The 23,694-nt window shown below is 37.1% G+C and overlaps 1 protein-coding gene across 2 annotated transcripts in view; it reads left to right on the forward strand.

Moving 5' to 3' along the window:
- Positions 1 to 23,694, forward strand: part of Sos (Son of sevenless guanine nucleotide exchange factor) — a 157,282-nt gene that overhangs the window by 52,838 nt on the left and 80,750 nt on the right. For both annotated transcript variants that reach the window (XM_089090363.1, XM_089090362.1), the window contains exons 4-7: positions 5,357 to 5,500; positions 6,745 to 6,828; positions 10,752 to 11,033; positions 18,164 to 18,304. In XM_089090363.1, coding sequence (XP_088946489.1) covers positions 5,357 to 5,500; positions 6,745 to 6,828; positions 10,752 to 11,033; positions 18,164 to 18,304 — 651 coding nt within the window. The remainder of the gene's footprint in view (positions 1 to 5,356; positions 5,501 to 6,744; positions 6,829 to 10,751; positions 11,034 to 18,163; positions 18,305 to 23,694) is intronic.

A 23,694-nucleotide genomic window follows, 5' to 3' on the forward strand; every position in this document is an offset into this window, starting at 1 on the left:
TGATAAATTATCTTCGATTTGCTTGAAACTTCTGTTCTAAGTCCTTTGGGCGAAGGAAATCCTAGTACATAAGATCTAACTGAAATCGAATATTGACCGAGAAATGGGGTATTGTTTTTTCAATTGGCTTGGAACTTGCATCAGTAAGGTCAATGGGACCTTTATGCAAAAAAAAACTTAAGAAATATTTATCTGCCTTAAAACAGGGACCAAAGCAAAAAGTGATGTTTTGGATGGCCTGAAGTCTTGATATATTAGTCCCAGTACTAAGGGAACCCCAATGTATATGTGTACAGACCTTAATGAAGACAAATACATTCGAAAAAATTGGTCTCAACAATTTATGACGCCCAAAACCTGGCCAAAAATTGGTGTTCTCTCAGCGCCTAAAAACTTACAAGTAACGTATACAATGATAGTGGAACCTCAACGAAGATACAAAATATAGAAAAAGCCGTTTTACTGATACATGACGCCCTAAATATGCCATTTTTCGGCTTCGGATTAGCTTTAACTTACCTGGCACGTAGATTAGGCAAAACGGACCGAAGAGGAAAAAATATAAAAAAAATTAGGTTATATCGGTTTGCAACGCAATACAATGTACCAAAATGGTTTTTCTCTGAATGAGCTGAAATCTTCAGGTTATGTAGACTAAATCAAGGTTACCTCAACGAAGAAAAAAAAAGAAATGTTTAAAGAAAAACTTGTTTGTACAATGTCATTATGTAAGTTCATTTTGCTAAACGGCTGGAAACTTACAGGGTATGTAGACAGGGCGAATAGCACCTTAATGAAGACAACAAAGCTTAGAAACAAATTTTGTTGTTTTGATATGTGACGGCCAATTTTTTTCAGACAACCAACCATAACTAAATTGTAAGCGACTTAGATATGCATTCGTTTAAACAAACTGACACTTACATTAAAACAAAACATGAAAAGAATTTTCAAATAAAGTTATTCTTCTTCTTCGTTAGAAAGCACTTGGACTCTGTCGTCCAGGGTCCTTCTGCCTTCAAAGTTGGTTGATTTCCCTCCATGGCATTGAATTTTATATTCTTCCAAGGGGGAAAGAAAACTAATTGGGCTTTTTTATAAGGGCCAAACAAGGGAAGTGGAGAGTCCTGCTACCTTTTCCCCGCAAATTAAGGGTAAATTATTAAATGGATTAAAGTACGTCTATATTCAAAAGTATCTACAGGATGAACACGTCAGTTGCATTGAAGACAAAAAATCGTGCCGATTATCAACCCGTATTTCTAAAATTCTCCTCCCAATCCGACCCGAACTTAACATTAAACAAGTTTTAAAAGTCAGTCAACATTTTGATTGATTATTCACATTTTGCCTAAAATTTAGATTGCCGTCTATTACTTTTACTTTTAAGCGGAAAAAATAGAAATAAATATTAAAAAGATTTCTACAGTTATACCATAATTACACTACATAAGTAAAAAAAAAAATGAACTGATATTAATTTAAAAGGATGGTTTCCAAAAGAAATTCAAAGAAGATTTAAGATTGAAAGTGAAACATAAAACGAGCAGAAATAAAGTCATATTCTTTGTTCAACTGACAACGAACAGAAATCCAACAATCCCAAACTTATTATTAAAAAAGTATTGCACAATATTACGTCCGATCGAACATTTTGACCACAGTAGACAGAATATACCAGTAAGCTTATCGCAGATCATTTCTGGTCTTCGTTCACAAAAAGCTCCTCCCACTTATTTCTGCATTAGCGGGAATGCGGGTTAGTCTGTTTCCGTCTGTTTCGATTGTTTCAATGCACTTTGATGGAAACAGACGGAAACAGACTAACCTGCATTCCCGCTAATCTGACTTCGCCTATGTTTATATCTGCAAAAACGTTCTCTGGAGCACTCGCACCCCGGTCTGGGTTTTTATAATGGGTGAGATAGAGAATGATCATACTGGTATATTCTGTCTACTGTGATTTTGACTGACTATTCAAATCTTGCACAAATTGCAATGTAATACTTTAACTCTTAAGTAGAAAAACTGGAAAAAAAGAGTAAACACTGCATAAGTAAAAGAAATGAACAGATTTCAATTTAAAAGTGTGTTTTCCAAAAGAAACTCAAAGAAGAGTCAACATTGAAATCGAAACACAAAATGAGCTGAAATAAAGTCATATTATTATTCCAACCTAAAATCGAGCAGAAAATATTTTGGATGAATAAATAAAGCCTGAAACGAAGAGAGAAGTTAAAATTAATAATCAAGTCAATTGTTGATGGATTTTCACCAATATTGTCTTGTTAAATTTGTGCTAATTCTTTCAAATGTGTTGAAAATCAATTGGTGAATGATTTATCGATTTGCCTACTCGAAATATTACTTCCGCAAACTGAACAGATTGATATAATTATTGTAAGAAGCTTCTCTTCTAAACTGTTTCAAGAAAATGAAAAACACTTCACAATGCATATTATTTTCATTAAAGCGCAAATGACACTCGAGCCTTTTAGAGGGTTTGATAGGGCAGTGGACCTACTTAACTGTATTTGTAAGCCTTGATTAGCATTGTGTTTTCTCTTTTGTTTCTGTGACAAATAAAAAGTATACTTATGGACATATAAATCGTATTTATTAAAGCACAAATAACCCTTTACCCTGGTTTCCCACTGATGCGATTTCGCGCAAAAACTGCCGTTTTTTGTGTGATTCGTCAGATTTCCTTCGTTTTTCGCTGTAAGTTTCTGCGTCATAACGGTTCAACGGTTGCGCTGAAATATTTCTACTGATCCGTTGAAAATCGCATCCGTTATTTTGAATTGAAAGCTTTTAGAACCATAAATTGCAAATAACTGAGAAACTAAACATGTTTATCAAAAGTTTTCCATTATTATTTGACAAACAGCACGAGGGTCTTGTCCTTTTAATACAAAATGATAATAGGCGAGTCCTGGGGGGGGGGGCGGGGTATTTTCAGGGAAATGAGTCAAAGCCCTTCGCTTTCTTGGCTTCTAGAACTTGATTTAGCCTATTCCTATGCATATGCTTTTTAAATGTCTCATAATATCTTTGCGTTTCAACGGCTGTAGTGAACCATTTCTGTGTGAATTTTTTTGTGATTTTCCTGCATCGGCTATCCGTGAGCCGTTCGCAACAAAAAAAAAAAAAAAAAAAAAAAAAAAAAAAAAAAAATAGCACCAGTGGGAACCAAAGACTAGTCTTTCAAGTGTATAAGGGGGCGAAAGATTCACTCTTATTTATGACAGTTTTGTTCTTTTTAAGTCTGATTAAATTATTCATTACAATTTTGCACCTTTTAGGTTTCGTTTATTCATGCAGAGTAATATATACTATTTTTATGTTCAATGGAAATTTAAGTTCGATGCTATTTTAAGTTCGAGGAAAAAATATAGAGGAAAATGAAAAAGTTTGTGATACCTTGGATGTGAAGGAAGATTTGTTTTGTGAGGAGGAATTAGCAACAGTACTAAAAGGATTAAAGAATAATAAGGCTCCAGGTGCTCATAGAGTGGCAAATGAGTTTCTTATATATGATTGCTCTGAGGTTAGAAATAAGTTTCGAAAGATTGTGAATATGGTTTTTGAAAAAGGGGAAGTATCTAACTGTTGTATAAAAAGCTCAGTCAGGCCATTCTACAAGAAAGGTGAGAAGAGTGAATGTGGTAATTATCGAGGGATTAGTCTGGTATCTTTTGGTAGTAAATTACTTAGTAATATGATACTTTTTAGACTGAGAGATGCCGTAGACAAAGTTTTAAGAGAAGAGCAGTGCGGTTTACAAAAGGTAGAGGATGTGTCTACCAAATTTTCACTCTTAGGCTAATAATTGAGAAATGCCTGAGTTTTCAAACACCTTTGGTCCTCAGTTTTATAGATTATTAGCAAGCGTTCGATTCTGTTGATAGAAGAGCTTTAGAATAGCTTTTATCCTTGTATGGTATACCAGACAAATACATTAAAGTGATTAGTGCTATGTACGCACTGCTGCGGTTAAGATAGGAAATGAGGTTAGCAGCTGGTTTTGTATAAAATCAGGAGTTAAGCAGGGTTGTGTTTTATCCCCCTTTGTTTGGATTATTTTGATGGACTTTGTCTTTAGGAGCATAGGAAAGGCAATGGGAGACCACGGAATCAAATGGGAGGAAAAAGTCTCCTGGACTTAGATTATGCTGACGATTTAAGCATCCTAGATGAAAGTGTCAGCAATATAAATGCACTTTTAGAGGTTTTGTAAGTTCAGGGTACTAGAATAGGTTTGAAAATTAATGTTAAGAAGACTAAGTCACTAAGGCTAGGAATAAGTGAAGATGAAAAGGTGACGTTGGGTGATGAAAAGATTGATCAGGTGGGCAGCTTATCTTGGTAGTATTATTATTAAAGATGGTGGGAGCAGTGAAGATGTGAAATATAAAATAGCCAAGGCTCAGGATGTTTTTACACAGTTAAAAAAAGTCTGGAAGAATAGGAAGATAAGTCTGCAAACCAAGATTAGACTATTAGAAGCTACAGTGATAACAGTGGTCAAATATGGATCTGTAGCATGGACGCTCCGAAAAGCGGATGAAGATTTGCTAGATGTTTTCCAGAGAAATTGCTTAAGGATTGTTCTGGTTACCCGGATGACTTACCGTATTTCAAACAATAGGCTATACGAAAAATGCGGTTCAATACCGTTCTCTAGGGCCATAATGAAAGAAAGGTCGAGGTGGCTAGGGCACGTTGTGCGGATGAAGCATGACAGATTGCTGAAGATTATTCTTTTCGTCCAACCATCTAGCGCTAAACGGAAAGCAGGCCGTCCCTGTCTGGGGTGGGAGGACGTCATAGAGAAATATTTAAAGGAAACGGGAACTTCGTGGGCGGGTGTAAAAAGGGAGGCTTTGAATAGATTGGGGTGGAGGAGGAGCGTGCGTAGCTGTGTTGGCCTCAGGCGGCTTGGTGCTGCGGTGAGTTGTTAGTAGTAGTAGTAGTTTAAGTTCGATATAGTTATCCAATGTAATTTGTGCTCGTTTGAGGTTTCACTAATTCAATCATAGAAACTTTAATTATTTTAAGTTTGACTTATTATATGACTTAATTTCTGCTCATTATATATTTATTTATATTTCATTCATATCCTTGTAACCTGGAGCAAGCTTGTTTGAAAACTGGTACAAGCCGAGTAACGACTCCACTAAGATGAAACTCACTAGTTCATCAGCAAAACAATGCTATATTAAAAAAAGAATGTTCTAATTTAAAATGAGTATTTAACGTAAAATGAGTTTTCACCCAAAAATCCCCCTTCTCTTTATAGATATTTTTTTTTAATAATACGTAAAAATTAATACCATAACATGATGTTTTGTAGGATGTTGAAGAGAGGATACAAAAAATGTTTCCCAATCCGATTGATAGATGGGCCATTAAAGAGGCGCACAGTGCTGTTGAGAAAGGAAAGAAGAAAAGCCCTATCACTTTGCCTGCCGAAAAAGTTCACTCACTACTCCAAAAGGTTTATTTTTCATATTTTATATATTCATTGATTGCCAGTTTATATATATATATATATATATATATATATATATATATATATATATATATATATAGATGGTTGTATAGAGGATTTCGCCAAACACTATGTTACTATTATTATGTTGTTGATACCTCATGTTGTGTGTTTGTTCACTTTTTTTCTATTTTTATTGTTGTGAGCCTATTCCCATTGTGGCAAAGTACATTGAAGAAATTGACCTTCTAATTAAACGCAAAGCATTAGGATTACCCGTAGGGCAAGGTCAAATATGCGAGTCCAAACTCTTTATTGAAAATTGAGTATTCCAAATATAACTTGTGTCATATACTTCACACTTTTATAACTTTTACTGGTATTTCCTCGCATGTATGTAATGAAAACACTATTCTCTGAAAGCTCTTTTTTGCAAACGTTACACTTGTATGACTTTACCCTGCTATGTGTCGTACCATTTTGGTGTCTAATGAGATTACTTTTCTGAGAAAAGCTATTGTCGCAAACGCCACACCTGTATCTGGCTTTTCGTCACACTGGCTTTTCGCCAGTGTGAATTGCCAAGTGCCGAACGACATTATGTTTCCATTAAAAATTCTTCATGCAACGCCACACTTGTATGGCTTTTCGTTGTTGTTTGTCGATTTTTGGTGGCTAATGAGATTATCTTTCTGAGAAAAGCTCTTGTCGCAAACGCTACACTTGTATGGCTTTTCACTATTTTTTCTTTTTTTTTCACTTTTTTTTTATGAAGATTATCTTCATCAGAATACTTCTAGGGAGTAATATCCATCAAAAAGCTTAACAAAGCAATTAATTGTCAATTGAAACAAAGCTTCCAGTAGAATTAATTCTGAGAAAACCGTTTTGGATTTTCTCAATTGAGGAGTTTCAAACTTTTTGTGTGGTAGGTTAAATTTGATATGCTTGCCAAGACTAGCATCATATTATGCTCCGTGATCGTGCTGTGTTGGCTCGCCTTTATATTGCGTTTGTGATCTCATATGTACTGTCTTGATGTCAAATCTCTTTATATCGCTCTCTCTGTCACCCTCCCTCTCTCCCCCACCCACTCTCCCCCTCCCTCTTACTTTCCCTCTATTATCTCTTCTTTTTTTCTCTCCTCTCTTTCTCTCGCTCCATCTTATGTGTCTCTGTTCTCTTTCTCTCTTTTTTTCTATCTTTAGTAGTTTTGTTGTACTAAAACATTAACTTGAGTTTAATTCCAGGAAATATTGATGAATAAGGTAGACTACCAAGTTTCTCTGTACATTATGGGCGTCTTAGAATGCATTGGTGCTGACATATTAAATGTAAGTATCCTTGTGATATTATTTAATATTTTTCTGAAAGATTTTGTAAAACTTTTTCAAATTATCTAAGACTAGTTTCAATTGGTTTTCTGCCTGGAATTGTCAGAAGGAAAGAGTGATAAATTTGGCAATTCTCATGTATTTAAACCTTCCAAGCGCCCCATTGTTATATCTAGATAATAACGTTTCTTGTTCTTTGCTGTTATAACAAAACGCCCGTATATTTTTATTTAATTAAGCTTCACCCAAATATAAAATCCCAATACTATTTCAAGAGTCTATGAACGCTACGCGAATTTGAGCATGAATCACTTGCGTCATCTCTTATATCTGTCATAAACGAAAGAAATGTGATAAATTAAATCACATGAACAATCAAAAATCGTTGATCTCTTTTTTGAAGCTCTGAAATCTGGAGAGCCGTAACGAAAGGCGTTTTCTTATGACGTTTGGAACTTCAGTTATTCTGTAGAAATCGAAAGCCATTTGGTATACACATCGGGCAGTGGGTATGACATGCAGCCGTTAAGTACCACTACAAAAGACAAACATATATATACAGATGGCCAGCTGGGGTTAAGTTGGTATACCTTTTCCTCTATGAGTCCCAAGCTGCATGTCAGGCACCTGACCTCCTTTTACCTATGGTCTATATTACTGAACATTTTTCGTTTATTAGAATGCTAATGTAACTATTATACTGTCTTATTTTTTTCAGAATTGGCATCTACTGATGCTAATTCGAAGTTAGTTACAAAGACTTTGTGCCTCTGTACAACGAGGAACTCGTAAACCATTATCGGAAATTAGTTCGAAAGATCTCCCTCCCGCAACAGTTAAACATTTTTGAAAAAATTCCTTTTTAAGTTTTACCCCTACCCCCTTACGTTTACCTCTGCCACAGGAGAATATTCTCTAATTTCTCCTACCCCCTTACCTTTACCTCTACCACAGGAAAATAGTCTCTAATTTCTCCACCCAAGAATTGTAACAGTGATCATCTCTGCCTCTATTAAAAATACACCAGGAATCTAGTTTGAGGGAACGGAAGTGAATCCTTCTGATTGAGGAGGGGAAATAAATGTGTATTTTCACATACTGTTTCGTTTTACCGCTTTAAAATTTACTTTTTTAAAATTACTGATACATAGCTTGTATTTATGTTTTGGTGTAAAATACCAAATAGGCTGTTTAAACCAACAAAATACAATCATCTATAATTGTTAATAGACCTCGGCGCCGCGCCGATAAGGGAAAACTGGCGGCGGCGGGGCACAAAATTGCAGCAGTGGCGCGCCATCGAAATTTTTTTCGCACCGCCCTGTTGAGAGGTCAGCGGCGCGCCGCCGGCGCAATCAAATTGTTGACCGCAAACATTTATGTTTTCATCAGTCTTAGTCAAATCCAAGCTTTAATTTACACTATATTTGGTAATTCAGGCGTTAGAAACTTCGCGAGTCGCTAGCTGGACGCTGGTCTTCTTCGTTATTCATCAAGAGAAGTAGGAATCTGGTAAAAACGAAATGGCTGTAGCATTTCAGAACCCTTGCATAATAGTTGAAATATCTAACAGCTTTGTATTCCAAACAAAATTAGTTATCAAAATTAATTGTGTTTTTTTTTCAGCGAGCAACCGTCACCATTGCGAAGTAGTCCACCATTTACACCACAGCTGGGTTGGTAGGAAAATCTTTCCTCTTAGCTTTCATACCATCAAACATCCAGAAGGGATTTGGAAGGCATATCCCCTTTCAATCCAGATTGTTTTGATAATGAAGATCTGTGCTCTTAAATACTGACCAGCCAAACGTTTTTTTAGTCTATGAACCTGGTGGCAAATTGCCAAACTCATCGGAGGTTCTAACTCCAACCCCATCTCCACCTGCACTGTCATCCTCTCAGCCGATGCTTTCAGTAAGCCCTGCGATTTTGCAGCCATTGTGAAATAGGATACTCATCCCTGAACAAGTTCAAACACATCCCACATCCCCACCACCAACAAAACAAAATGCCTCAAGAAAGAAAGGAGGGCAGAACAAAAGTGCTCACTGATACATCAGTGAAAACCAAGATTGAAGCTGCCTTTTCTACAAGGAAGGCAAAGAAGAGGTGGAAAAGAGGAAACTTAAGCAATAAAAGCAATAAAAACAAAGAAGCAGGCTGTGAAGAGATTTGGTGAGAAGACAGCACTGAGGGTGAAAATGAAACTGAATAGGTTCAGACTGTGATTGTTGATGACAACTCAGACAGTTCTCTTGGGTAAGGTAGTGAAAAGGAGTGAGAACTTAGTTTTGATTTGGGTTGCAGTTGGCAACTTTGTAAAGGTCATATATGAGGACAATTAAGGAGAAGGTAGAACCTACTGCAGAGGTCAGTGTGACAACTATGAATGGTGGGAGAGGTAATGTGTGAAAGTGGCTGGAAAAGCCAGATCATATCTACTATATGAAAGAAGATTTAGAGTAAAAAACCCCCAGTACTTTGCAGTGTGATCTTGGACAAATGTTTTGACTAAAATGTAACTTCCCTAAACAAGGACTGCAGGTTCTTAATCTTGGACCTGATGCAGATAGTTGGGATTGGCTGACTGCAATCTTATAGCCAAGCTATTTAAATATGAATACTCTTTTTCACAACACAAATCAGTGATGGATTCTGTCCATATAACATCCTTTGTCCAAAATCGGGCACTAGCCTATTTTCTAAGATTAGACTCAAGCTAAAAATTTGTAATTATAATTAGGTCTCTACTATTAACTCTTTGTGCATTTAAAATAGTTACCATTGTATATGGGTGAAATATTCAAAATAATGAAATATTTATAACCTAACCTAACCTGACTACAATCTTATAGCAAAGCCTATTTAAATATGATCACTAATTTTTGCAGCACATGTCAATGATTGAATCTGTCCATGATTGAGATAATTCAATTATAAGATCCTTTGTTCAAGATTGGGCAGTAGCCTATTTTCCAAGATTAGACTCAAGCTAAAAATTTGCAATTACAGTTAGGTCTCTGCTATTAGCTGTCTGTGCATTTAAAATAGTTACCATTGTATATGGGTGAAATATTCAAAATAATGAAATATTTATTCAGAAAACTTAGACAGAGTAAGTAGAGAAAAATTAATTTTCCAGGTGGTATAATAGATATAACTATTGAAATGGCGCAGAGGGAGACCTGCATTTGTAGTTTCCTTCTCATTTATTTCTGTCGATGTCTGAAATAGTTCCCCCTCCTGTAATTAGACAATACTAGTCTGCTCCTAGTTATTACACCTCCAGTGGTTTTATGACCTCATTATTTATAAACACCTACCTATGGTAAGGACTCAAGAAATGTTGATTCTTTGCTATACCAAGGTGTCCTAAAATAGAGAGGTCCTTAAATCTTAAGTTATTAACTGGAATTTAATCTGATGTCTGTTCGAAAGACAATTGTCTATTCAATAGATGCGCTACAAGAACTAGTGCTGAATAAAAACTCACCCTAGAAGCACAAGGAATTCTTGCAAACTATATGTGTGCCTACTTGTTTCTTTAATTTTGAAAACCACACTTGATCTCTAAACAGGAAAAGAAAAGTTCCAACATTGCGGTTGACGCAATAAAGAAGTGGCTCAAATTCATTCAAAGTCAGTGGAACGTCGCCGCCCCGGCCGGTGGCGGCGTGTCGGCGGCGTTACTACACTTCGGTGGTGGTCGACCGGGCCGCTCGTTGGCGGCGTTCGATGCATGCGCCGGCGCGGCGCCGTGATCTAATTGTTGATATTTATTCTAAATTGATAGTCTTGGGATGTGCTTTAGAACCTTCTAAATGCACCCTTGCTTATACCATTACTAGGGAAAGTTGGCATTCACATGTCTTTTGTGAAAACATTGGTTTAATTTTTAACAGCATTGAATCTTTTTATTTCAGCTGTCTGGAAGCTATGTCAAAAACATCAGACATATAAAGATCACAGTTGAAGATGTGGAAGTAGCCATGTGGGCGGATAAGGCTCTGATGGACTTATTTCACCAAGATGAAGATGTGAGCAGTGTTGTGCTTGAAGATGAACCTGTGACTGGATCTTCTTTAACATACGATGAATTTGTGAAAAATTTAATTCATGAAGAGAAACAGTACCTCAGAGACTTGCATATGATTATTAAAGTTTTTCGTGAGCAAATAGCCAGTCTAGTCAACCCTTCCTCTAAGGTGAGTGGCGTACACATTGATGTATGCTGAGACGTAGCTTGAGGGAGATGGAAAGTATCTCATTAAAAGAGGAAAGATACAAAACGCAGCAGCTGGCAAATAAAAATATATACGGTCATATATTATTCAGTCAGATTATACTCATTATTCAGTCATAGTATTTATTATACAGTCGTATATTAAATATAAATGTATACAGTCATATATCATTCCCAAGAGCCAACATGAAAGGCATTCTGTTTAGATATTTCAAAAAAATTTAAAAAAAAAGGCTGTCCCAAAATTTTTATTTGCCGCTGCAACTGGTTTACAACCAAAGTCTTGCCTAAATTTAAAACTGAAAGTGTGAGCATAAAATATTATTAAATTTAAATATATTGAGAAAAAAGCTATTCTTATCGAAATCTTTTTCGATAAATTGCTGTTATTATTTTTAAAAGCATTTATTTCTTCTTGGAAAATTGCAAACGTGACCATAAAATGATACTAATTTTAAATCTATTGAGACAAAGGTAAGTCTCACTGAATTCTTTTTTTTTGTAAGTTGCTGCTATAAAAATTTGTAGGCATTTTAATTCTTTTTGGAAAAAAACAATCAGCTTCTGAAAACATTTTCAGAAAGCAATCTATCTCTTTTTTTAGATTATAAATATTTAATATCTTCCATGGGTCTCTCAATCTTCCCCTGACGTGTGCCCCCCCCACCCCCATAGAGGTTTAAAAAATTAGACAGCTTTGTCTTAATAGAATTTTGAATGCCTTGTCTTTAAAAATGCCTTGCTATAGTACAAATTTTGCCCTGTTTTTGTGAAGATACACTAGTACTAGGGCCTTTTTCTTCTCTTAGGTGAGTGGACAACATGGTGAGTAAGGTGAGTGGATGCATATGGAGACGTAGCTTAAAGGAGATGGGAGTATGATTTGAAAGTATCATCGGCAGCGCAATCGCGCTGCCTAAGTAAAGAACGATGTTGGCACAATGTATTATTATTTTAATTTTTTTCATACCAGGGCACTTCGTATCGAAGGAGTTGTCGTAGAAACTTGGAAAAGGGCTCATTTAATTGGAAATTGGAACGGCTAGTGCCCTTTTTAATAGTCGAAAGTGATTGAAAGGCAACTAACACCCCTTCCATGCCTACCATTTCCCCAAACATATCCAATCAAAATTTTGAGATAGCCATTTTGTTCAGCGTAGTTGATTTTCAGATAGAAATTACGTCTTTGAGGAGGACACTCCCCCAAAACCCTCAGGGCAAGGGTTTTAAGTTATAACCGGGGGGGGGGGAGGGGCATATAAGAACGATGTTGGCACAATTTATTATTTATTATTTTTTCGAAGAAGTTGTCGTAGAAACTTCGAAAAGGGCTTATTCAATTGGAAATTGGAGTGGCTTGTGCCCTTTTTAATAGTCGAAAGTGATCGGAAGGCAACCAACGCCCTTTCCATGCCCACCATTTCCCGAAAGACATCCAATCAAAATTTTTAGATAGCCATTTTGTTCAGCGTAGTTAATTTCCACATAGAAATTACGTTTTTGAAGAGGACACTTCCCCACAGTCTTCAGGGCAAGGGTTGTAAGTTATGCCCTGGGGGGGATATAAGGTTTTTCTAGAAAGTGTTGTCGTAGAAAGTTAAAAAAAGGCTGATTCGATTGGAAATTCAAAGGGCTGGTGCCCTTTTTAATAGTCGAAAGTGATTGGAGGGCAAATAACCCCCCTCTCACGCCCACCTTTTCCCCAAACACATCCAATCAACAGTTTAAGATAGCCATTTTGTTCAACGTAGTTTAAAGTTCTGCAAATTAGGTCTTTGAGGAAGACACCCCCCTCCCCCACAGCCCTCAGGGCAAGGGTTGTAAGTTATGCCCTGGGGCCATGTGAGGTTTTTATAGAACGCGTTGTCTTAGAAACTTCAAAAAGGGCTCATTCGATTGGAAATTGAAATGGCTAGTGCCCTTTTCAATAGTCGAAAGTGATTGGAAGGCAACTAAAACCCCTTCCACGCCCACCATTTACCCAAATACAATCATTCAAAATCTTGAGATAGCCATTTTGTTCAGCGTAGTTGATCTCATGATAGAAATTAAGTTTTTGAGGAGGACACTCCTCCACAGCCATCGGTGCAACGGCTGTAACCTATGCCCCCAGGGCATGTACGAACAACGTCGGCACAATGTATTATTTGTTATTTTTTCCTTTACACCAGGGCACTTTGTATCGAAGAAGTTGTCGTAGAGACTTCGAAAAGGGCTCATTCAATTGGAAATTGTAGTGGCTTGTGCCCTTTTTAATAGTCGAAAGTGATCTGAAGGCAACTGCAGCCTCTTCCACGCCTACCATTTCCTGAAACACATCCAATCGAAATTTTGAGATATCCATTTTGTTCAGTGTAGTTGATTTCCTGATAGAAATTATGTTTTTGAGGAGGACACACCCCCACAGCCCTCAGAGCAAGGGTTGTAAGTTATGCCCTGGGGGCGTATAAGGTTTTTATAGAAAGTTTGTCGTAGAAACTTCGAAAAAGAAACTCATTCGATTGGGAATTCAAAGGGCGAGTACCCTTTTTAATAGTCGAAAGTGATTGGAGGGCAACTAGCCCCCCTCTCACGCCCACCTTTTCCCCAAATAATTCCAATCAAAATTTTGAGATGGCCATTTTGTTCAACTTAGTTGAAGGTTCTGGAAAGTAGGTCTTTGAGGATGACACTCCCCCCCCTCCCCCCACAGCCCTCAGGGCAAGGGTTGTTAGTAAAGCCCTGGGGGCATATAAGGTTTTTATAGAAAGCGTTGTCGTAGAAACATAAAAAATGGCTCATTCGATTGGACATTGAAATCGCTAGTGCCCTTTTAATAGTCGAAAGTGATTGGAAGGCAACTAACACCCCTTCCACGCCCACCATTTCCCAAGACACATCCAATCAAAACTTTGAGATATCCATTTTGTTCAACGTAGTTGAAATTTCTGGAAATTATACCTTTTAGCAGGACAGTCCCTCCACAGGCTTCAGGGTAAGGGTTATAAGTTATGCCCTGGAGGCATATAAGGTTTTCATTGAAATGTTTGTCGTAGAAGCTTGAAAAAAAAGCTCATTCGATTGGAAATTAAAAAGGCTAGTGCCCTTTCTAATAGTCGAAAGGGATTTGAGGGCAACTAACGCCGCCCCCCCCCTCTCACGCCCACCATTTATCCAAACACATCCAATCAAAATTTTGAGATAGCTATTTTGTTCAACGTAGTTAAAAGTTCTAGAAACAAGGCCTTTGAGGATGATAACCCCCTCGGAGCCCTTGGGCCAAAGGCTTTAAGTTATGCCCTGGGGGCATATAAGGTTTTTATTGATAGTGATGTCGTAGAAACATGCAAAAGGGCTCATTCGATTGGAAATTAGAAGAGCTTGAGCCCTTTTTAATAGTCGAAAGTGATTGGAGGATAGCTAACACCCCTCTCACAACCACCATTATCCCAAACGCATCCAATTAAAATTTTGAGATAGCCATTTTGTTCGACGTAGCTAAAAAGTCCGGAAATTATGTCTTTGTCGATGAAACCCCCCCCCACAGCCCTCAGGCAGGGGGTTGTAATTTATGCCTGGGAGCATATAAGTTTTTTTTTTTATAGAAAGCGTTGTCGTAGAAATTTCAAAAAGGAATCATTCGATTGGAAATTGGAACGGCTAGTGCCTTTCTAATAGTCGAAAGTGATTGAATAGCAAGTAACCCCCCTCTCACGCCCACCATTTCCCCAAACACATCCAATCAAAATTTTTAGATAGTAATTCTGTTCAACGTAGTTGAAAGGTCTGGAAATTATGTCTTTGAGGATGACAACCTCCTCACAGTCCTCAGGTCACGGGTTGTAAGTTATGCCCTTGGGCACATAAGGTTTTTATAGAAAGTGTTGTCGTAGAAACTTAAAAAAGCGCTGATTCGATTGAATATTGAAACGGCTAGTGCTCTTTTTAATAGTCGGAAGTGATTGGAGCGCAACTAACCCCCATCTCACGCTCACCATTTCCCCCAACACATCCAATCAAAATTTTGAGATAGCAATTTTCTTCAATACAATTGAAAGGTCCGGAAATTCTGTCTTTGAGGTGGGCAAACCCCTCAGAGCCCTCAGGTATAGGATCGTAGGTTAATCCCTGGGGCTAGCAAGGTTTTTATAGAAAGTGTTGTCGTAGAAACTTAAAAAAGGGATCACTCGATTGGAAATTGAAAAACATAGTGCTGCTTTTGGAAATTGAAAGTGATTTATGGGCAAGTATCTCTGCTTGAGTATCTATTATCTCCCTAACACATCCCCTCGCGTTTTTGAGGCCGTAATTTTCTGTAAAGGGTCCAGAGAGTATGCGCCTTAGGTCTTTGAGGATGACAACCCCCCAGCCCTCAGGGCAAGGGTTGTAAGTTATGCCCTGGAGGCATATAAGGTTTTTATTGAAAGAGTTGTCGTAGAAACTTCAAAAGGGCTCATTGATTGGAAATTGAAAGGGCTAGTGCCCTTATTGATAGTTAAAAGTGGTTGAAGAGCAACTAACGCCCGTCTCACGCCCACCATTTCCCCAAACACATCCAATCAAAACTTTGAGATAGCCGTTTTTTAACGAAAGTTCTCGAAATTAGGTCTTTGAGGATGACAACCCCCTCACAGCCCTCAGGGCAAGGGTTCAAAAGGGCTCATTCGATTGGAAATTGAAAGGGCCAATGCCCTTTTAATAGCCGAAAGGGATTGGAAGGCTTGACATTTTTATAGTAAAGATCGATGGGGGTACAATATATTATTTTTTTTTCTTTTGTTTAGACCAGTACACTTTGTATTGAAGGAGTCGTCGTAGGAACTTCGAAAAGGGCTCATTTGATTGAAAATACAAATGATTGTGCATTTTCAGTTTAATACACATATACTGATGTTTATTAGTGAAAATGTTAATATTATTTGATTTAATAAAGTTATAAAAGTAAAAACATTTATATTTTTTCAGTAAAGTGCAAATTATGTGCTGGCCTTGGTAAGGCATAGGGGTTTTGAGCCTTACTCATGTTAATTTTTGCTCGTTTTGAGTTTGACTGGGTTATTTATTGTAATTTCTGTTCGTTTTGGGTTTCATTTATTTTTCGATGCTGATTTGTGGTAGTTCCACGTTTGGTAGACTATTTGATTGTATTTTTGCTCATTTTTGGTTTAATGGAGTTCTTTACTTTTCTTTGAAAAACTTATTTTGTGGAAAAGGTGTTTTTTTAATTATTTTCATTCAGAAACGAGAATACAAAACGTAGCAACTAATATATCAAAATAGATTCAGTTATACAAGTACAAACAAAATTCCCATGAGCCATAAAATGGTGGTGCTCGTGGGAACGGGCCTACAGTTAATAAAAGTTATATCAAGGAAATCCAACCGACGCATAGAAAAGGGAAAAGAGATATCATAGTACAAAAAGTGGAGCAAATAAAAAAAAAAATATGCATAAAATAACCGCTATTTTACCTCCTCCAAGACAAACTAGAAATTAAACGAAGACATTTTTATAGCAAAAACCGCGATCATAGTCTGTAAATCAATTAAAATATGTAATTTAGATGTATGTTATTCTTTAAATTATCTCAAACATCATTCATGTTTTTATTATCTTTTGGGCTTCTTTTCTAGGAATGTGAGGTCCAATATAATTCATGTTTGATTATCTTTTGGGCTTCTTTTCAAGGAATGTAAGGTCCTCTTGCCCTGGAGCATCAATTCACGAAAGTGTAGGAGGATGGCAAGGATGGTTTCCTTCTTTTTAGATAGACAAAAAGAAATGTATTTTTCAAAATTGGAGGGGGGGGGGGGGATTTTTTTTATTAAATAATGTAAAATATATATTTTTGAAAATTAGGGGAAAACTGGTCAATGCCATCTATATATTTCATGTTTGATTATCTTTTGGGCTTCTTTTCAAGGAATGTAAAGTCCTCTTGCCCTGGAGCATCAATTCACGAAAGTGTAGGAGGATGGCAAGGATGGTTTCCTTCTTTTTAGATAGACAAAAAGAAATGTATTTTTCAAAATTGTATCGGGGGGGGGGGGATTTTTTTTTATTAAAATAATGTAAAATATATATTTTTGAAAATTAAAATTGGGGAAACTGGTCAATGCCCCGGCAACTTCCCTCTGCCTCCCCGGTTAAAAATGCATAAATCTGTCCCACAGATAAGCCTGTAGTTCTGCCTTTTGTTATTAAATGGTAGCAGATCTTCAGTTCAATTTAATCATCTATCGAGGATAATAGCCAGCTGAGACCTTTACTGGGGGGAGGAGAGGGGTATATTATGATAATTTTCTTGCGAAAGGGGTCTTGTGATTAAAAATGACGAACTTTTTAATGAAATCTGAATGAAAATATACCATTGATGCAATAGTTTGATCCATTTAAAAAGTTAAGAATCAGACTAGACAAGAAGTCATTTCTGTTTTTCTGTTTACTCTAAAATGGGTACTTGAACTGGTACTAATAAAATGAAATAAAAATTTAGGAAAATTGGTATAATATTTCAAAAAGACAGTGAAAAATAACAAAGAAAAATCTTTTTCTACTGATAATAATAAAAGTCTGAGTATTCCAGCTTTACATCCAGAAGGTTTTATCAGAAAAAAAAAAAAGAAAAAAAAAAAAAAAAAAAAAAAAAAAAAAAACACGAACGATAAAAATTCACTCAATAATGTTCAATATTATATCGTTCATTATGCAGTAGAACAAATCAAACTGTTGTATGGTGAACATTATCAAATTGGGCATTATTAAGATGTGAGTTTTTTTTATCATTTCTTTTTTTGTGTTTTCCTTTTTTTAAGTGTTTTGTTTAACTTAGTGTGTTTGTTGTTTTTTCCGTTGATAAAGGCTTCCTGGCGTGAAGGCGGAATATTTTGACTTCATTGCTACTGGTATAATTTTTTTTTCGAGTGTCTTACTTGAAATATTATACCCGTTTTCTATATTTTCATTTCGTTTGATTTATAAATGGAAAGGCAGTGTGTTCTAAAAAACATGTGAATGGATACGGTCTAATACGGGTAGGGTCTACTTTAAAACAGATGTAGTTTACTCTAAAATGGGCACTTGAAATCATTTATTTATTTATTCTTTTTTAGGAACTGGACCTCATTTTTAGTAACATAGAAGACATCTACGAGTTAACTGTGACCTTGTTAGGATCCTTAGAAGATACATTAGAAGTAACTGAACAGGATCAAGTTCTAACTGTAGGAAGTTGTTTTGAAGAGCTGGCTGAGGTACCTTCATATATGAATTTCTAGTTTTTGTCTTTAGACACTATTTACCCTGCCAATGAAGAAAAGAAATGTTAACTCTACTGACAGAAAAACTAAGATTTAAGGACTCAACCGTAAAAAAATATTTTTGATTTTTTACCAATATCTAGATGAATGTGTAAAATGTAACCTACTTATAATTCAGTCTATTCAAATTCAACCCGCACAAAACTTGACCCGTTTAAACTCATAAAACTTGATACACAGTAATTTTAACCCAGGGTAAAGTCGAATTTCAAAGTTGCACGTCTTTTTCAATGCTGTGTGAAGTCAATCTTATGTATGGTGTAAGATTTTTTTTTTTATGGGAGAGGGGGAAGATCACTGAGGAGCCCCTCAGCTACGTTTTGATTGGATTGAATTTTGTATGTTGAATGTAGCTGGGTTGAATTTTTATATGTTGGGTTTTGTCAGGGTGTTGTTTCTGTTTTGGGTTTTGTCAGGGTTTTGTTTCTGTTCAGTATTGCTGGGTTAACTTTTGCTAGAGTTAAGTTTTGCTGGGTGGAATTTTCCTTCTTTAAGTTTGCCAAGTTGAGTTTTGTGCCGGTTCAGTTTTGCGGTCACCCTACCAATATCAGAGGCAAGGCCGTATCTAGGGAGAGGGGCTACTGGGTTTGACCCCTCCCGAACAAAAATCCTGGGCTCGCTGCTGGTCAAAGGGTTTCATTCTTTTTTTGCGCTTCTTTTGTCAGAATTTTTTATTTTTTTTTTTTTTTTTTTTTTTTTTTTAGAATGTTTCTTATTTTGGACAATGCAAGGGACATGCTTTTTTAAAGTTAAGCAATCATTTTGCGATTTGGCAAGCTGTGAATTTAACTAATGTGAATTCAAATCCATGCTCGAGTGTGACTCATTTGTTACAGTTTGTTGGTTCGTTTGTTAGTATTTCAACTCACAATGTGAATTATTTTAATTTCACTACTTTAAATTCTAATCAACTGCAATATTCTAATTTTTTGCATGCTAATTTAATATTAGCCTACTTTGCCTACTATTCATTAATATTAGACCCCTTTTACTGGGCAGATAAAATGCACAAATTGAGGACAGGGTTTATGTGTCATTAAGTTTCCAGTTTTTAGTTTCTCTAGGCTCTTCTTAAGACCGTTACAGGGTTCCCTCTCAAATGAACTGTCGCAAAATTTCGATTTACTCGTTTAATATTAACAGAATTAAAGACTAAGTACCTGTTATAGACCATGAGTTAAGTGGTTTTGGTGTCCTCTTCTTGCAGGAACACCTGCTTCTCACCTATAGCAGGAACTATTTTAGAAGGAATAGGAATCATAATGAGTTTAATAGTAACTCTAAGAGGACTCGGGGGACGGCCCTATAGTGGTCTCGCATGTTATGTCAGACGGACCCTTGCAGGCTATGCTCTTGCTTCTTACCATTAACCTGAGAATTCTATCTGTAAAACTTGGCGACATTCTCTTATTAAATGCTTACCTGCCAGATAAGAACAATTCAGTGCAGGCATTCTCGAGCATTGCCTAGTCTTGGGATAAGCTGCAAGGTCCAATTAGCGGAATATAATCTCTTGGCCACTGGTCGGTGGTCTAAATTAAAACATTCACGTATCATCTAGTTGGCCTGAGACCCAGCTAAAGATCCACCAACTGCGCACTAGCTTATTGATAAGACTTCAGGTTTTCCCATATAAATAATTGTGGTATAATCATAGGCAGCGCAATAGCGCTGGCTAAGTAAAGAACGATGTTGGCACAATGTATTCTTTTTTTTATCCTTTAGACCAGGGTACTTCGTATCGAAGGAGTTGTTGTAGAAACTTCTAAAAGGGCTCATTCGATTGGAAATTGGAAGGGCTTGTGCCCTATTTAATAGCAAAAAGTGATTGGAAGGCAAGTAACACCCCTTCCACGCCCACCATTTTTCCAAACACATCCAATCAAAATTTTGAGGTAGCCATTTTGTTCAACGTAGTTTATAGATCTGGAAATTATGTCCTTGAGGAGGACACTCCCTCTACAGCCCTCAGGGCAAGGGTTGTAAGTTATGCCCTGGGGCATATAAGGTTTTTACAGAAAGCGTTGTCGTAGAATCTTCAAAAAGGGCACATTCTATTGGAAATTCAAAGAACTAGTGCCCTTTTTGATACTTGAAAGTGATTGGAGGGCAACTTCCCCCCCCCCCCTCACACCCGCCATTTCCCTAAACACATCCAATCAGTATTTTGAGATAGCCATTTTGTTAAACGTAGTTGAAAGTTCTGGAAATTAGGTCTTTGAGGATGATAACCCACTCAGAGGCCTCAGGGCAAGGGTTGTAATTTATGCCCTGGGGACATATAAGATTTTTATAGAAAGCGTTCTCATTAAAACTCCTAAAAGGGCTCATTCGGTTGAAACTTGAAATAGCCACTACTCTTTTTAATAGTCGACAGTAAGTGAGTGGCAATCGACCCCCATCTCACGCCCACCATTTACCCAAACACATCCAATCAAAATTTTGAAATAGCCATTTTGTTCAGCGTAGTTGAAAGTTCTGGAAATTAGGTCTTTGGGGATGACACCCCTCCCCTTCAACCCTCAGATTAAGGGTTGTAAGTTATGCCCTGGGAATATAAGGTTTTTATAGAAAGGGCTGTCATAGAAACTTCAAAAAGGGCTCATTCGATTGGAAATTCAAAGGGCTAGTGCCCTTTTTAATAGCAGAAAGTGATTGGAAGGTAACTAACCTCACTCTTACATCTACAATTTCCCCAAACACATCCAATCAAAATTTGAGATAGTTATTTTTTCAACGTAGTTGAAAGTTTTGGAAACTATGTCTTTTGAGGATGAACCCCCCCCCCCCCCACAGCCCTCAGGGCAAGGGCTTTAATCTATGCCATGGGGGAATATAAGATTTTGCAGAAAGTGTTGTTGTAGAAACTTCAAAAAGGGCTCATTCGATTGGAAATTGAAAGGGCTAGTGTGCTTTTTAATGATCAAAAGTAATTGGAGGGCAACTAACCCCCCTCTCACGCCCACCAGTTTCCCAAACACATCCAATCAAAATTTTGTGATAGTCATTTTGTTCCACGTAGTTTAAATTTTATGAAATTAGGTCTTTGAGGATGACAAATCCCACAACCCTCAGGGCAAGGGTTGTAGGTTATGCCCCGGGGGCATATAAGATTTTTATAGAAAGGGTTGTCGTAGAAACTTCAAAAAGGGCTCATCCGATTGCAAATTGAAAGGGCTAGTGCTCTTTTTAATAGTCAAAAGAGATTGGAGGTCAACTAACCCCCATTCTCACGCCCACCATTTTCCTGATCACATCCAATCAAAATTTTTAGATAGCCATTTTGCTCAACGTAGTTTAAAGTCCTGGAAATTATGTCTTGGAGGATGACAACCCCCCCCCCCCCCGCCCCCACATCCCTCATGGCAAGGGTTGTAGGTTATGCCCTGGGGGCATATAAGGTTTCTATTTATAGCGTGGTCGTACAAACTTCAAAAAGGGCTCATACAATTGGAAATTGAAAAGGCTAGTGCCCTTTTTAATAGTCGAAAATGATTGAAGGGCAACTAACCTCCCTCTCATGCCCACCATTTCCCCAAACACATTCAATCAAAATTTTGAGATTTTGTTCAACGTAGTTGAAAGGTCCAGAAATTGTGTCTTTGAGGACGACAAACCCTCCACAGCCCCCAGGGCAAAAGTTTTAAGTTATGCCCTAGGGGCATATAAGGTTTTTATAGAAAGCGTTGTCGTAGAAACTTCAAAAGGGTTCATTTGATTGGAAATTGAGAGGGCTAGTGCCCTTTTTAAAAGTCGAAAGTAATCAGAGGGAGAATCACCCCTAAGACCCCCCCCCCCCCACACACCCATCATTTCCCCAAACAGTTACGATCAACGTTTTGACATGGCTATTTTGTTCAACGTAGTTGAAAGGTCTTGAAATTATGTCTTACTGAGGATGACAACTCTCCCTCATAGCCCTCAGGACAAGGGTCGTAAGTTATGCCCTTTGGGCATACGAGGTTTTTATAGAAAGTTTTTTCGTAGAAGCTTCAAAAAGGGCTCGTTCGATTGGAAATTGAAAGGGCTAGTTCCTTTTTTATTAGTTGAAAGTGATTGGAGGGCAAATGACCCCTCACGCCCATCATTTTCCCAAACACTTCCAATCAAAGTTTTGAGATAGCCATTTTGTTCAACGTTTTTGAAATGTCTGGAAACTATGTTTTTTAGGATAACAAATCCCCCCAGCCCTCAGGGCAAGGGCTGTAAGTTATGCCCTGGGGGCATATCTTCTATAGAAAGCATGGCCATATAAACTTCGGTGGGGGCTCATTGGATTGGTAATCAGACGCTATAGTGCTCTTTTTAAGAGTCAAAGTGATCGGAGGGCAGCTACCCCCCCCATACACACACACACCCGTCGTATTGTCCCAAAATGCATCTAATAAAAATTTTGAGATAGCCATTCTATTCAAAATAGTCTAAATATCATATAACAAGGCGTTTGGAGTTGAAACAAACCCCAGAGATTAGGAAAAGGGTTGTAAGTTATGCTTAGGGAGTATTTAAGGTTTTTATGGAAGGGATGGTTGTTTAACTTTAGAAGAGGTTCAGTCTTTTCTCCTGAAAATGAATATGTCAATATAAAACTAACATAAATTAATTTAAAAAAAAATTTTCCACAAAATTAGTTTTTCAAAAAAAAAAAAGAGTAAAGAACATTAAACCAAAAATCAACAAAAATAGAATCAAATAACCTACCAAGCATACAACTACTACAAATTAGTATCAATAAATAAATGAAACCAAAAACAAGCAGAAATTAAAATAAATAACGGGGTCAAACTCAAAACGAGCAGAAATTAACATTAGTAGGGTTCTAAACTCATCTATAAAATGCCATCTATAGTATATTCTATGCTATTCTGTCTGAGTTTGCATCTTTGCTGGTAACTTGAAAAAGTTTCTGAATTATTTTGAGGTCTTTTCCTGTTGTTGTTTACCCTCTGAAGATAGATTTTTCCTCAAGTAGTGTTTGTATGACCTTCTCCAACTATTAGAAAAAGCCCTTTTCCCTGGGTATTTTCACCATCGCCATCTTTTTTCTCGGCGCCATCGGATGTTTAAGTTTCATATAATACCATTTTTGATTCCCTACCATTAAAGAGCATGCTGAGAACAATCAGAATTGGGTAAGGAGCGTCCAACCAGCGATGCATTGTACCTACCAGTTTTAAGTTACTTGTAAATTGTAGGGGACAGTTGAGGGGGTCCTTACACTTCCCTTTTTCCTAGGTTCCTTCATTCTGCATGTATTCAGCATTCGGTGCTGATGGCGTGGACCGCTGGAATGCTCGTTTACTGACATGTTCTGAATTATATCC

The sequence above is a fragment of the Artemia sp. Qi Xiang Cuo genome, chromosome 6 (assembly GCF_049724085.1).
Source record: "Artemia sp. Qi Xiang Cuo chromosome 6, ASM4972408v1, whole genome shotgun sequence".
Taxonomy (NCBI): domain Eukaryota; kingdom Metazoa; phylum Arthropoda; class Branchiopoda; order Anostraca; family Artemiidae; genus Artemia; species Artemia sp. Qi Xiang Cuo.